The sequence below is a fragment of the Petaurus breviceps genome, unplaced genomic scaffold, assembly GCF_028583685.1.
Source record: "Petaurus breviceps papuanus isolate PSGF00001 unplaced genomic scaffold, PetGlider_PUasm1.0 208, whole genome shotgun sequence".
Taxonomy (NCBI): Eukaryota; Metazoa; Chordata; class Mammalia; order Diprotodontia; family Petauridae; genus Petaurus; species Petaurus breviceps.
In genome coordinates, this window is record NW_027185852.1 from 28564603 (window position 1) to 28581106 (window position 16504).

The 16504-nt window shown below is 37.9% G+C and overlaps 1 protein-coding gene across 1 annotated transcript in view; it reads right to left on the reverse strand.

The window, feature by feature from the left end:
• LOC138165371 (cytochrome P450 4A6-like) overlaps positions 1 to 15229 on the reverse strand; it is an 88876-nt gene extending 73647 nt beyond the window's left edge. Inside the window, exon 1 of the mRNA XM_069093636.1 lies at positions 15038 to 15229. Within this exon, the coding sequence (XP_068949737.1) occupies positions 15038 to 15229 (192 nt within the window). The remainder of the gene's footprint in view (positions 1 to 15037) is intronic.
• Between the last annotated feature and the right edge of the window lie 1275 nt (positions 15230 to 16504).

A 16504-nucleotide genomic window follows, 5' to 3' on the forward strand; every position in this document is an offset into this window, starting at 1 on the left:
GAAGTCAGAGCTCCTGCATCAAAAGCTCCCAAGAAAAATATAAACTGGTTATAGGCCATGGAGAAGCTCCAGAAGGATTTTGAAAACCAAGTAAGAGAATTGGAGGAAAAATTGGGAAGAGAAATGAGAATGATGCAAGAAAATCATGAAAAGCGAGTCAACAGCCTGACTGAAGAAAATAACACCTTAAAAAACAGACCAACTCAAATGGCAAAAGAGGCCCAAAAAGCCAATGAATGCCTTAAAAAGCCAAATTTGCCAGACAGAAAAGAAATTTCAAAAACTCACTGAAAAGAGTAATTCCTTCAAAATTATATTAGAACAATTGGAAGCTAATGACTTTATGAGAAATCAAAATAATATAAAACAGATCCAAACAACTGAAAGAATAGAAGGCAATGTGAGATATCTCATTGGAAAAATCACTGACCTGAAAAATAGATCCAGGAAAGATAATTTAAAAATTATTGTACTACCTGAAAGCTGTGATCAAAAAAAGAGCTTAGACACCATCTTTCAAGAAATTATTAAGCAAAATTGCCCTGATATTCTAGAGCCAGAGGGCAAAATAGAAATTGAAAGAATTCACTGATTGCCTCTTGAAAAAGATCCCAAAAAGAAAACTCCTAGGAATATCATAGCCAAATTCCAGAGTTCCCAGGTCAAGGAGAAAATACTGCAAGCAGTCAGGAAGAAACAATTTGAGTATTGTGGAAACACAATCAGGATAGCCCACACTTAGCAGCTTCTAGGGTATTGAAGGGCTTGAAATATGATATTCTGGAGGTCAAAGGAGCTAGGACTAAAACCAAGAATCACCTACTCAGCAAAACTGAGTATAATGCTTCAGGGGAAAATATGGTCATTCAATGAAATAGAGGACTTTCAAGCATTCTTTTTTTTTTGGAGGGCAATTGGTGGTAAGTGACTTGCCCAAAGTTGCATGGCTAGTTTTTGTGTTAAGTGTCTGAGGCCAGAGTTGAGTTTGGGTCCTCCTGACCCCAGGGCCAGTGCTCTATTCACTGCACCATCTAGCCACCCCCCAACTCTCAAGCATTCTTGATGAAAAAACCAGAGTTGAACAGAAAATTTGACTTTCAAATACAAGAAGCAAGAGAAGCATATGAAGGTAAACAGGGAAAAGAAATCATAAGGAACTTATTCAAGTTGAACTATTTACATTCCTACATGGAAAAACAATAATTGTAACTCATAAGACTTTTCTCAGTATGAGGACAGTTGAAGGGAATATATATCTATATCTATCTATCTATTTGTCTATCTATCTATATATATATATATACACATACACATATATGTATACATAAGAAGAGGGTGCAGGTGTGTATAAATATATATGTGAAGATGTGCAAATGTATGTACATCTATACATAGACAGAAGGCACAGGACAAGTTGAATATGAAGGGATGATATCAAAAGATAAAATAGAATAAGTGAGGGGCGAGATTGGATGGAGAAAAATACAGTTAGTCTTTCACAATATACCTACTATGGAAATGTTTTGCATAACTACACATGTACAACCTATATTGAATTTCTTATCTTCCCAGTGGGGATAGATGAGGAGGAAAGAAGGGAAAAAATTTGGAGCTGAAAGTTTTTAAAACAAATGTGTATTTAAAAAATAATATGACAAAATAAAGTAATAAAATTAAATTTAAAAAGAAAAGTGATGACCCCAACTTCAGAATCACAGACCCTTGGAGTTGGCAGGGGAGATCTCAGAGATCACCTCATCTAACCCAGACGTAAAAAGAGTCCTATCTACAACATCCCCAACAAATAACAATCAAATGTCAATAAGCATGTATTGATCACCTACTGTGTACCAGGCATCATGCTAAGCAAAAGAATGCAAAGAAAGGTAAGGTAGTTTTCATCCAGGCTCTACTTGGAGATTCACAGTGACGGGAAGCTCACTACCTCCCCAGACATCCCATTCCTAGACATCTTTCAGGATTACAAAGTTATGTGTTTTTTTTACATCAAGTGTAAACCTGCCACTAGCCAGCATGATTTTTTTTCCCTAACATGCCATTGGGCATTCTTCCTATCTAGCACAGAAAGTCAGGAAAGGCTCTGTACTTTTATAGTACTAATAGAGTATAGAAAGCAGGGATAATTTCATTTTTTGTCTTTGTATCTCCAATGGCACCAATGACAGTGCCTTTCACATTATAGGCACTTAAGTGAATGAAATTAATAAATGAAAGTGATGTAGAGAGGAAGAGCCAAAATGCAGAATGGCAGCTAAAACATGAAAGGGCAGTTGGGTGCATGGATGAACATATGGATAGGTAGATGGATGTTAACTGGGTGGATGGGAGTCCTACTAGCTCCAAAGTGTTGGAGTCACCCTTGGTTGTCCAGGACTGCTACTGATCTCCTGTCTTACTGCTTTCCAGGTGTCTGTGTCTTGACCTTCCAGTCAGAAGATGAGCATCATCATCTCACTCCCTCTAAGCAGAGGATCCCATTGTTGTTGAGTCATTTCAGTCATGCCCAATTATTGGTTACTCTATTAGGGGTTTTCTTGGCAAAGATACTGGCTAGTTTCCCATTGCCTTCTCTAGCTCTTTTAAAAGATGAGGAAACTGAGGCAAACAGAATTAAATGACTCACCTGGGCTCACACAGCTAGTAAGTGACTGAGGTCAGATTTGAACTCATGAAGAGGAGTATTTCCTAGTTCCAAGCCTAGTGCTTTATCCATTGAACCACTTAGCTGCCCTTGAAGACCCCACATTATATTGGGGGGAAAAATTCAAGGCCATCTGTCTCAATCTGTCTCGATCTTCTTCATCAACCCCATCCCACACTTCAAATCCCAACATCATCGTTCATCCTCTCCTTTTCTCCAGTCTCAGAGGAAGATAACCTTTCTCCTTGCCAATTCTATTTCTTCTGTTGCACTTCTTATCTCATGCTTTCCTGTCTCTTTTGGCACTTTACCCCTTCTGTCATTCTTTTCCCTCTGATTTTCTTTTTTCCCTCCTTTCTTTTATTTGTACTCCACAGAGTCATAGTCCAATACCTGTAGTATGCCTCTGAATCTATTTTTCAAGGACAAGCCTACCTAATCATAAAATGAGCATACAAGGGGCCACAAAGTAATAAAATTTTGATTGATCATGACAATGCATGTGTTCTTACTGGTAGCAGCAGTGGAATTCAGTAGTCCCTTGGGTGTCTGAGCAGTCTTTTAAGGATCTAACTGCTCACCTCCCAGTGTGAGGAAGAAGCTAGAAAAGGTGCCAGAAAAATTGTCTACTTACCCAACCCTGGACTGATTACCTCAGCAGTTGGGGATCCCACCCTTTGGTCAAAACACACAAAAAAGTACAAAAACTTCTGCAAAGACTATTTGAATGTCAAACATATGCTTGCCAAAAAGACTATTTTATGGAGAACTCACACAGGGCAAGTGCTCACATGGTAGTCAGGAAAAGCAACACAAGGACACTCTCATGGTCTCTGGAAAGAACTTTGGAATTAATTGTGTGACATGGGAGACACTGGCCTAGGTCCACCCAGCATCGCATGTCCTATTCATAGAAGCTGCTGTTTTCTATGAGCAAAGCGGAATTAAAGTAGCTCAAAAGAAATGTGAGATGTGCACATTTAGAAAATCCACCCCAGATGTTCACATGGATTATTTGTGCCCAACCTGTGGTAGAGCATTCTGAGCTCACATTGATCTGAGCAGCCACAATTGGCTGTAACTTGATCGAACATAGTGATGTCATTTTGGTCCCCTTGGAGAACAAAGGACAGCAACCACCAACCAACCAACCATTTACCTACAATTTATCTAATGGTTCATATCATTTAAAATGTACTTATTTTAGATAATTGATGTAAAATTAATTTCTTAATATTGAAATTTATTTAAAATTATCTAACATTTTAAAATTTACATGTTATTTATATAACATCTCATCATTAGAATGTGAAATCCATGAAGGAAGGGATTGTTCTTGCCTTTCTTCTTAGTCCAGGACTTAGCACAATTCTTGGCATATAATAAGTGCTTAAGAAGCATTTGTTAATTGGTGGAATACTTGATTTCATGGTAAGGAAAGTCTATGAAGAATTTGAGAAGACCCTCCAAATCAAATCGGCATAAACTCTGATACTTGGTGGCTCCAATACTAAGGAGAGGAAAGGTAAGAAGGAAATGTATGGGAAGGTATGATTCAGGAGAAATAAATGAGTTCAAAGAGTTGTAGTTTATGTAGAAGCCATATACCTGTAAATGACACACTTTCTTCAAAAAAATATTGCTACACACAAGACATGGTGATCACAAAGAATTAAACTGACTGCATTTTGGCAGACAAGGAAGAGACTTACTATGGACATGAGTGTTAGACCTGAGTCAGAGTTCTGTACACAAGCAGACCATCAGACTATCCAGAGTTAATTAAAAATTGATAATAAAAAAGAGAAAGAACAATAATGAGAGAAAAATATAATGTGCAATTAAGAAGATTTAACCCTGAAAACTTGAAACAAGCTATGTGAAAATCAAAAATAGGAAAAGGGTAACAGAAATGATGTTGAGAATGCCTATAATGGGCAGCTACAGGGTATAATAGATGGAGCAATAGATGGTTGGCATCAGGAAGCCCTGACTTCAAATCCAGCTTCAGACACTAATTAACTATGTGTTCACTTTACTTCTGTCTGCCTCAGTATTCTCAACTATGAAATAAGCATAATAACAGCACTTACCTTATAGTGATGTTGTTGAATTGATATATTGTGATGATAAAAGGAGATAACACTGATAAATCACTTAGTATAGTGCCTGGTACTTAGCAGGTGCATAATAAATGTTTGTTCCCTTCTCCATCTCCCTTCACCCTTACCCTAGAATACTGTTATCTAGCAATTTAATCAATGTGAATCATTGTTCCTACAAGGAAACCAAAATAGCCCCAAAAGCACCCTCTTCAACAAATATCTGACTTGCTAAATAGACAGACATGGGTGCCAAAGGAGATATCTTGATTTAATTAAAAGAAATATGTGATTTATATACCACTAGCAATCCTTGACCAATTAGAGGAAATCTGTTATCTATATATCATTAGTTATTCTTGTAAATAGACTAAATCAATCAGAATTTCCTAGTAACAAAATGGGAGAAAAGGTTGCTAGCCTATCATTCCCTATTTCCAACCAATTATTTTGTCTTCCACATCTCTGACTGTACCCAATTGTTTTCCCCATTGATGATGTTGCCTTCTATTTTTTTATATACTCCTTTTGTCTATAACAATGATCCATCATTCCCCATTTGGGGTCTTGGCTTGCTGGGGTAGTTGAGTCCATATTTATTGGCAAATTCACTCATTGCTAATAAATTATGAGTAATAATAGTTTTGTGCCTCGGTTTACCTTAATTTCAATCATGGCATACTTAATTCATAATAAAAATCTATCTTGCCTAATAGACAAGTAGAAAGGGAAAGGGATAAGAGAAAAGGAAGGTGATAAAAAATAATGATAGATAAAAGAAGGCAGCGATCAGAAGCAAAACAGAATAGACAATGGACAGGATAAAAGAAGAGAAAAGGATGAACAGGAAAAAAATTAAGGTTGGAGGGAAAGGCACAGTTAACAATTATAACTGTGAATGTGAGTGGAATGAACTCATCCATAAAATAGAGGTGGATACCAGAATGAATTAGAAACCAACAATATGTTATTTGTATGAAACACATTTGAAACAAAAAGACACACACTGACTTAGAATAAAGGATTGAAGCAGAATCTATTATGCTTTAAGGAAGTAAAAAAGACAGGGATAGCAATCAAGATCTCAGACAAGGCAAAAGCAAAAAGAGACTTAATTAAAAAGGAGAAACAAGGAAACCGTATCTTGCTAAAATGAACCATAGACAATGAAGTAATATAATACTCAACATATGTTCCAAATGACATAGTATCCAAATTCTTAAAGGAAAAGTTAAATTAACTATGAAAGGAAATAGACAGTAAAACTATACTAGTTGGGGACCTCATCTTTCCCCTCTAAGACCTAGATAAATCTAACCAAAAATAAATAAGAAAGAAGTCAAGGAGGTGAATAGAATCTTTACAAAGTTAGTTGTGATAGATCTCTGAAGAAAACTGAAGGGGAATGAAAAGGAATACACCTTTTTGGAAGGAGCACAATGTACGTTCTCAAAACTGACCATGTATTCAGGCATAAAAACCCCATAACCAAATGCAGAAAAGCAGAAATATTAAATTTATCTTTTTCAAATCATAAAGTAATAAAAATTATATTTAATAAAGGGCCATAAAAGCATAGATTAAAAGCTAATTGAAAACTAAATAATCTAATCCTAAATAATGAGTGGGTCAAAGAACAAATTATAGAAACAATCAATAATTTCATTAAAGGTAATGACAAAAATGAGGTAATATTACAACATTTGTGGGATTCAGTCAAAACAGTAATTGGGGATAATTTTTATTTCTAAATGTATACATCAGTAAAAGAGAAAGTTGCCAGAGAGTGTAGGGCTTCAGAGAGAGCACCCAAATAATACCTTCAGCTGCTGAGAAAACCCCAGAGTTTGGTACAAAGCTCCCCTGTCTGGTAACAGAGTCCTACTGTGGTAAAAAGTCTAAAAGTCAAGTAATTGAGTGGCAACATGAGCAAGAAAAGGAAGCAAAGCAAGCATAGCAATCCAACTTTGGATTCCTTTTCTGGGGACAAAAAGGATTAAAGCATGGAAGAGGAGGAAGACAGTGAAGTCAGAACTCCTGCACCAAAAGCTTCAAAGAAAAATACAAGCTGGTTACAGGCCATAGAGGACCTTAAGAAGGATTTTGAAAACCAAATAAGAGAAGTGGCGGAAAAATTGGGAAGAGAAATGAGAATGATGCAAGAAAATCATGAAATGCGAGTCAACAGCCTGACTGAAGAAAATAACACCTTAAAAAATAGACTAACTCAAATGGCAAAAGAGACTCAAAAAGGCAATGAAGAGAAGAATGCCTAAAAAAACTGAATTTGCCAGATGGAAGAAGAATCTCAAAAGCTCACTGAAGAGAATCATTCCTTCAAAATTAGATTGGAGCAAATGGAAGCTAGTGACTTCATGAGAAATCAAGATCTTAAACAGATCCAAACAAATGAAAAAATAGAAGGCAATGGGAAATATCTCTGGAAAAACCACTGATCTGGAAAATAGATACAGGAGAAATAATTTAAAAATTATTGGACTACCTGAAAGCCATGATCAAAAAAAGAACCTAGAAATCATCTTTCAAGAAATTCTCAAGGAAAACTGCCCTGATGTTTTAGAAGCAGCAGGTAAAATAGAGGTTGAAAGAATCTACTTATCGCCTCCTGAAAAAGATCCCAAAAAGAAAACTCCTAGGAGTGTTATAACCAGGTTCCAAAATTCCCAGATCAAGGAGAGAATATTACAAGCAGCCAGGAATAAACAATTTTAATATTGTGGAAGCACGATCAGGATAACACAGGATCTGGCAGCTTCTACACTGAGGCATCAAAGGGCTTGAAATATGATATTCTGGAGGTCAAAGGAACTGGGATTAAAACCAAGAATCACCTATCCAGCAAAACTGAGTATCATGTTTCAGGGGAAAATATGGTCATTCAGTGGAATGGAGGACTTTCAAGTATTCTTGATGAAAAAACCAGAGTTGAATAGAAAATTTCACATTCATATACAAGAAGCAAGAGAAGCATGAGAAGGCAAACAGGGAAAAGAAATCATAAGGAACTTATCAAAGTTGAACTATTAACATTCCTACATGGAAAAATGATAATTGTAACTGATGAAACTTTTCTCAGTATGAAAATAGTTGAAGGGAATAGAAATATATATATATATATATATGTGTGTGTGTGTGTGTGTGTGTGTGTGTCTGTCTGTCTGTCTGTCTGTCTGTCTATATAGGAGGGTATTGGGGCGTATGAATACATATGTGAATGTGTGTATATACGTTTACAGGTATACATAGAGGGCACAGGACCAATTTAATAAGAAGGGATGATACTTAAAAGGTGAAATTAAGAGGTGAGAGAGGAATATAATGAGAGGAGATGGAGAGAGACAAAATGGGGTAAATTATCTCATATAGAAGAAGCAAGAGAAAATGGTTACAATGGAGGGGAAGAACAGGAAGGCAAAAGGGAATGGGTCAACCTTGTTTTCATTGAATTTGGCTTAGGGAGGGAATGACATACACACTAAATAGGGTATCTCACCCTACAGGAGAGTAGTGGGGAAGGGGATGAGAGGGGGGATGATGGAAGGGAGGGCAGGCTGGGGGGGGGAGGGAAGTTGTAAGCACCCACTTTTGAAAAGGGACAGGATCAAAGTAGAGAATGGAACAAGTGGGAGGTGGGATAGGAGGGAGGGAAATATAGTCAGTCTTTTATAATATATCCACTATGGAAATGTTTTGCATAGCTACACATGTACAACCTATACTGAATTGCTTATCTTCCCAATAAGGGTGGATGACAAGGGAGGAAGGGAATGAATCTGGAATTCAAGCTTTTAAAATCAAATGTTTAAATACATACACATATATACTATTTTTAATATTATTTTCCATGTAACTGGGAAATAAGATATCCAGGCACTGGGGCATAGAGATCCACCATGTCCTACTGGAAAGTCAAAGGGGGTATGGGAAAAGATATGGGAGAGAGTAGATTGGAGGAGGGGATATTCAGTGGAATTACTATTTTGGAGTGGTGGGTAAAGGGGAAATGGGGAGAAAATGTGTAACTCAAAATCTTGCAGAAATGAATGATGTAAACCAGAAGTTAATAAAGCATTTGATTTGAGAAAAAAAAAGAATATCAGTGAAAAAATTGTAAATAAAATACTAGCTAGGAGATTACAGCAATATATCACAAAGGTTGTCACACACTATGACAAGGTGGGATTCATACCAGGAATGTAGGGCTAGTTCAATATTAGGAAAACTATCAGCATAATTGTAGCAGCAAGCACCCCAGCATCCCCAGGGTTTGCTGCCAACACAGGTTCTTAGATCTGCTTTGTTAAAGGAAAGCAACTCAAAATGAGTTAACAAGCTTACTTTAATCAGTCAGACATATATCGTTTACCTAGTTCAGGGGAAAAAGGTCAACACCCCGAACTTCAAAATACTCAGACAGAATTATCAAGACAGAGAAACAGATCAAGTAGACAATTTCCATACTGTCCAACCATTACATCCATACCAAATCAACATCTGGGTTTCAACATCTGGGTTTTTCAAAGCCGGGGCCGGGGGGGGGGGGGGGGACTCTCAACAACCAACAGCTTCCCAGAGTCTCATATGATCAAATCAGGACACTTCTCAAAGTGAGCCCCCAAAACAAAGCTACACACCATGGCTTATATAGCCTTCTCCTGGCTCAGAGAATGTAACAACTTTATTGACCCACTGGCCAAGCAAAAAGTATCTACTGAAAAACAAGCCTCCCACCCCAGGCTCCAGGTGCACTTTAGCCTAGGGGCAGGGAAGATCTTAAAAATTTACATTCCCATTATAATAATTGACCATATCAATGACAAAAACAGCAAAAATAAATGATTGTATCAATAGATGCAGAAAACTCCTTTCACAAAATACTAAAATTTTTCCTATTTAAAACACTAGAAAGAATAGGAATAAATGGAGCTTTCCATAAAAGAATATGTACTATCTATCTAAAACCAAGAGCCAGCATTATCTCTAATGTGGATAAACTTGAAACCTTTCTGACAATATCAGGAGTGAAGCAAGAATGCCCATTATCACTGCTGTTATTCAATATTGTGCTAGAAATGCTAGCTTTAGCAATAAGACAGGAAAAAGAAATTGAAGGAATGAAAATAGGCAATAAGGAAACTTATCACTCTTTGCAGATGATAATTGATGGTATACTTAGAGGGACCTAGAGAATCAAGTAAAAAACTAGTTGAAACAATTAACAACTTCAACAAAGTTGCAGGATATAAAATAAACCCACATAAGTCATCAGCATTTCTATATACTAACAATAAAACCCAGCAGAAAGAGATAGAAATATAAATCCATTTAAAATAACTGCAGATAATGTAAAATACTTGGGAGTTTACCTGTCCAGACAAACCCAGGAATTATGTGAATGCAATTACAAAACACTTTTAACACAAATAAAGACAGATCTAAACAACTGGAGAAATATTAATTGCTCATGGGTCAGCCAAGTCAATATAATAAAAATGACCATTCTGCCCATTAGTTTACTAATATTGCCATATTAATCAAAATACCAAGGAATTATTTTATAGCACTAGAAAAAAATCATAACAAAATTCATCTGGAAGAACAAAACATCAAGAATATCAAGGGAATCGAGGAAAAAAATGTTAAAAAAGATCACCTAGTGGTTCTGGATTTCAAGCTATATCATAAAGCAGTAATCATCAAAACAATCTAGTACTGGTTAAGAATTAGAGTGGTGGATCAGTAGAATGGACTGAGTATACAATACAAAGTAGTAAATAACCATGGTATTTTAGTGTTTAATAAACCCAAAGATCCAAGCTTTGGAGGTAAGAACTCAACATTTGATAAAAAAAAAATTTTTCTGGGAAAACTGAAAATCAATTTGAACTAGGCATAGACCAACATCTCACACCATATAGTTAGATAAAAATAGATAAATGTTTTAGACATAAAAGGTTATATTATAAGTAAATTGGAGGAATCTGGGGGGAAATGTACCTGTCAGAGCTATGGACAAGTTTATGGACAAATGAGATAGAGGAGATTATAGGAAGTAAAATAAATAATTTTAATTACATGAAATCCAAAAGCTTTTGTAGGAACAAAAGTAATGTAGCCAAAATTAGAAGGAAAACAGGATGTGGGAGAAAAATTTCACAAGCTTCTCTGATAAAGGTCTTGTTTGTCAAATATGTAGGAACTAAATGAAATTTACTTTAAAAAAAAAGTAAGAGTCACTCCCCTGTTGATATATGGTCAAAGGATATGAACAGGAAGTGTTCAGAAGAAGAAGATCAAAGCTACCAATAGTCACATAAAAAAAGTGCTCTAAATCACTACTGATTAGAGAAATACAAATTAAAACAACTCTGAAATACCCCCTCACAACTATCAGGTTGGCTAATGTGATAGAAAGGGAAAATTACAAATGTAGGAAGGAATGTGGAAAAATTGGAACACTAGCATTGTTAGAAGAGTTGTGAACTAGTCCAACCATTCTGGAGAGCAATTTATAACTAAACCTGAAGAGCTATAAAACTATGGATGCCCTTTGATCCAGAAATACCACTATTAGTTTTGTGTCCCAAAGAGATCAAAGAAAAGGGAAAAGGACCTATTTGTATAGAAATGTTTATAATAGCTCTTTTTGTGGCAGCAAAGAATTGGACCTTGGAAAGGTCATCTACCAATTGGGAAATGATTGAACAAGTTGCGGTATATGATTGTGATGGGATACTATTGTGCTATAGGAAATGATGAACAAGATGCTATCAAAAAAACCTGGGGAGATATGTAAACTGACGCAAAGTAAAGTGAGCAGAACCAGGAGAACATTGTACACAGTAACAGCAATAATGTTATGATGATCAACTGTGAAAGAGTTAGCTACTTTGATTGAGACAATGATTTAAAACAGTTCCAAAGAACCCATGATAAAAAATGCTATCCACCTCCAGAAAGAGCACTGATGAACTCTGAATGCAAATTGAAGAAGACTTTTTTTTGCATTGGGTATTTTTATTATTTTATTTTGTTTCTGTTTTCTTTATTTTTTTGGTTTTCCTCTTCTTTATTTGTTTGTTTGTTTGTTTTTAGTTTTCAACATTCATTTCCAAAAGATTTTGAGTTACAAATTTTCTCCCCATCTTTCCCCTACCCCCCATCCCCAAAATAGCTAGCCTACTGAATACCCCTTCCCCCAATCTGCTCTCTCTTATATCCTCCCCCATATCCCCTCTAACTTTCTAGTAGGGCAAAATGGGTTTCTATACCCCAGGGACTGTATATCTTATTTCCCAGTTGCATGTAAAAAACCATTTTTTCATAACATTTGTTTTTAAAACTTTGATTTCCAGATTCTTTCCCTTCTTCCCTCCTCTCCCAGCCCCACTTGGAAGATAAGTAATTCAATATAGGTTATACATATGTAGTTATGCAAAACATTTCCATAGTAGATATGTTGTGAAAGACTAACTATATTTCCCTCCTTCCTATCCTGCCCCCCACTTATTCTGTTTTGTCCTTTGACCCTGTCCCTTTTCAAAAGTGTGTGCTAACTACCCTCTCCCCCAATCTGCCCTTCCTTCTATCAACCCCTTTCTTATCCCCTTCCCCCCTACTTTCCTGTAGGGTAATATACCCAATTGAGTGTATATGTTATTCCTTCCTTGAGCCAAATTCAATGAGAGTAAAGTTGACCCATTTCCTTTCACCTTCCTGTTCTTCCCCTCCATTGTAACAGCTTTCTCTTGCTTCTTTTATATGAGATAATTTACCCTATTCTATCTCTCCCTTTCTCCTTCTCTCATGATATTCCTCTTTCACCTCTTAATTTTATTTTTTAGATATCATCTCTTCCTATTCAACTGATCCACATATACATGCACTCACATATGTATTTATACATATTTATACCCTCCTGTATATTCATATATTTCATATATATGTATGCATACATACACATGATATGCATGCATACATATATATATATATTCCCTTCAACTATCCTCATACTGAGAAAAGTTTTATGGGTTACAATTATCATTTCTCCATGTAGGAATGTAAATAGTTCAACTTTAATAAGTTCCTTATGATTTCTTTTTTCCTGTTTACCTTCTCATGCTTCTCTTGTTTCTTGCATTTGAAAGTCAAATATTCTGTTCAACTCTAGTTTTTTTCATCAAGAATGCTTGAAAGTCCTCTATTTCATTGAATGACCATATTTTATTTTTTCAGTTTTCTTTTGCAGCATGGCTTATACAGAAATGTTTTGCATGACCTCACATGCATAATCAAAATCAGTGTTTTCCTTCTAAAGAAGGGGGGAGGGATGGATGGAAGGGAGATAATTTGGAACTCTAAAGTTTGAAAAATTATTACTAAAAAAAGTTTACTTGTAATTGGAACATATTTAACAAAGTGATTAAAATTCACTTAAAAAAAAAAAGAAAATGGTGGGGCAGCCAGGTGGCACAGTAAGAGCACCAGCCCCAGAGTCAGGAGACCCGGGATCGGTTCCAGTCTCAGATACTTAACACCCACACAAAATAACTGGCTGTGTAACCTTGAGCAAGTTACTTAACCCCAACTGCTTTAAAAAAAAAGAAAATGGCAACAAACAGTTCCCATTTCTATGGTATTCTAAGACTTATAAAGAGTTTTTCCTCAGATAATATGAATGCTATTATCCCTATTTTTCAGATAAGGAGACTGAGGTTCAGAAGGTTTAAATTATTTTGGCCAAAATTAACTTCCATGTGTCTCTCTTATAAAAGCTTTGAAAGACTTCAGGACAGCCATCAGTACAATGCCAAACCACTGAATCCAGAAGCCTGAAAGTGAAGCATACTAGTCACTTCATGCCAGAGAGGTGAACTTAAAATGCAAAGACATGTGCATTTGGGGGCATGGCCAATGTAGGAAATTTTTTTTTTGCTGAATTAGGCATGTTTATGAAGAGGATTTTACTTTTGGGTTGGGGGGGGGGTTTCTCCCCAGTAAGAGTAGGAGGGGATGAGGGGATGAGAGAGAGAGAGAGAGAGAGAGAGAGAGAGAGAGAGAGAGAGAGAGAGAGAGAGAGAGAGAGAGAGAGAGAGTCTTAAAAACAAATTCAAGTCTCTTGATGCCAACTTTGCCACTAGTTAGCTATATGGCCTTGGGCTGGTCTTCCAGCTTCCTATCTATGGAGCTCAGTTTCCTCATCATGTGAGCTGCCTCATAAGGAAGAGAATTCCCCATCATTAAAGGTCTTCAAGTAGAGGGTGACATTGTGAAGACTTAAGTATGGCTTGCACCAGATGGAAGAAACTAAGGCTCATGGGGGTAAATGCATTCTCTGTTCTCAGTGTCCAATTTTGTGTCACCTGCAAATCTGATAAGCCCAATACCTGTCTTCATGCAAGGCATCAATTAAATATTTAACTTGTTATAGCTAAGGAAAAAGTCCTTCAGCTCCCCACTAGAGACACTCCTCTGAAACCACATCAATCTCCATTAGGTCTAATTATTCAATCAACTCCAAATTCTCCTAATTCTGCCATTATTCAATCGACATCCTTCCATCTTATCCACAAGGTAGCTCAAGAGGCATGGGCCAATGCTTTGCTGAAATTCAGTCTCAGACATTGCATGGTGTTTCTCTGAATTGTGAACCACATGAGCCCTTTTTGGTTCCATTTGGTTCCATTAACCAGATTTGGTGCCTTTTCCATCTCATATTGCTTGGTATGCATTTGAATTTCCTCATATATATATATGTCCTGGTTGTATAACAGGTCCTTAATAAATGTTTGTTTCCTTGGTTGATTGATTTAGGCAAGTTACAACTTCCCTGGGCCTCAGTCTCTTCATCCCCAAATGAGAGGTTTAAATTAGAGAAGACCTCTGAGGTCCCTTCCAGTTCTAAACCTGTGGTGCTAGGTCCTTTCACCTTTGTGGACATCAGTTTTTCACCTGTCAAAAGAGGAGGTTGGCCTCAATAATCTTTGAGGTTCCTTACAGTTTCAGATGTAAGACCCTCTGATCCTATGGTGCTGTTTCTCCCTTCTCACACCTCTCACAAATGCTAAATGGATGCATGAAATGGCCTTGGAAGTACCTGGGATTCTGGGATTCCATGGAATGAAGGCATTGCTGAGGCCAGGACCTAATACTGGGGTGGGTATTGTGTCAACAACCATATGGACTGGCTTCTCTTTCACATATCTCCCCAGTACCTCCCTCCTCCTTATATTTCCTTCTGGGGTTTGCTTACCTCCAGGAGGTGCCCATAGAGCCAGTGAGCAGGAGGAGCTGGGAAACTCTGGAAAGTTCTAAGTAGACTCTGCCTGCGCCAGTATAACTGGGCCCCCTTCAGTAGCAGTAGGACCAAACCAAGCAAGAGCACAGTCTGGAGGAGGTTCAAGAGAACTCCCAAGAGCCAGGCTGATCCCAGGCCAGTGCCCATAGTGCTGAATGAAGATCCTTCCCAGGGGCGTGCAGAGCTAGAAGATTCAAGTATAGGGTGCAACTTTTGTCTTCTATGTCAGGTCACAAGGTCTTACCATGGATCAGTGATAAATTCTTTGTTAGCTTTCCCCTAGGATCAGTCCATAGAAAGCTAACTGCTGGCTCTGCTCTGTACCAAGGCAGAGAAGAGACTGAAAGCCACTGTGGGGATCAATGCTGGACAGAGAGGATTCACCTGCAGGACTAGCCAATGAGAGGCTGAGGAGGCATGGGCCAGGAGCCAGGGCTCAGAACACTGGGAGAGGAGAGTACATGGAGGGTCTGAAAACCAGTCCCCCAGAGCTGTAGCCCCATGCTTAGGCAAGCCCTCCCGAACCTGTTTTACCAGACCAGGAGTAAAGTGAATCTTTTTCAGTGGGGCAGTTGACAGCATGGGGTAGAGGAAAGAGCCCAGCTTCTGCTTGGAGACCTCCTATGATGGGGAGCCCCCTACCTCTCAAGGCAACCTGGGAGTAATTCTACCTGGGAGGATCTGAGTTAAAATCTGTCTCTGTGGTTCCACCCACCCACCTACCCACCAATGTTCCAGGTTCTTCCAGGACCCTGGAGCCCAGTCAAAAAAGTCTAATCTCCAAAGCCAGCCACGAAAGTCTCAATGTATTGATGCATTTATTTAAAGCCTGCCCTGGGCCAGGCACTCCACTGGGTATTGAGTCTACAAAAAAGAAAAAGGCAGTGACTGACTCCAAGAAGCTTACACTCTAGGGGTGTCAGGAAAGGAAAGGAGAGAGGAAACTTGCATGGAGTTAAAGAAATGCAAAGTGTCCACAAAGTGAAAATCTCTTCAAGAGAAGGAAAGAGAAAGGAATCATGAGAGCCCAGAGTATTCTCTTTCCCAGGCTGAACAATCCCAATTTCTTTAACTAGTGTTTGTACAAGCCAGCCTTGTCTGGAGTAGTCCTCCTTTAGACACTCATGGACGGGGAAAAGGGTCAAGTTGTGATCTGGTCAAGGTGGTGAATCCTCTGACCCAAAGCCTCTGGTCTCTGTGACTGGCGGCAGCTTCCTGAAACTCTACCTCTCCTGGAAGCCAAGCCCCAGAGCAACTAACTGCCTCTCACCTTCTTCTAACCGCTTGTCCCAGGCCTTGGTGGTCATCCTGGTAAGTCTGACTGAATTCCATTACCCAGACCCAGTCCCTGCTTCCCTCTCTCTTTAGCCCCTACCTATGTCTGATGACTCAGCTCACAACAGGAGGCTCCTTGGCACTACA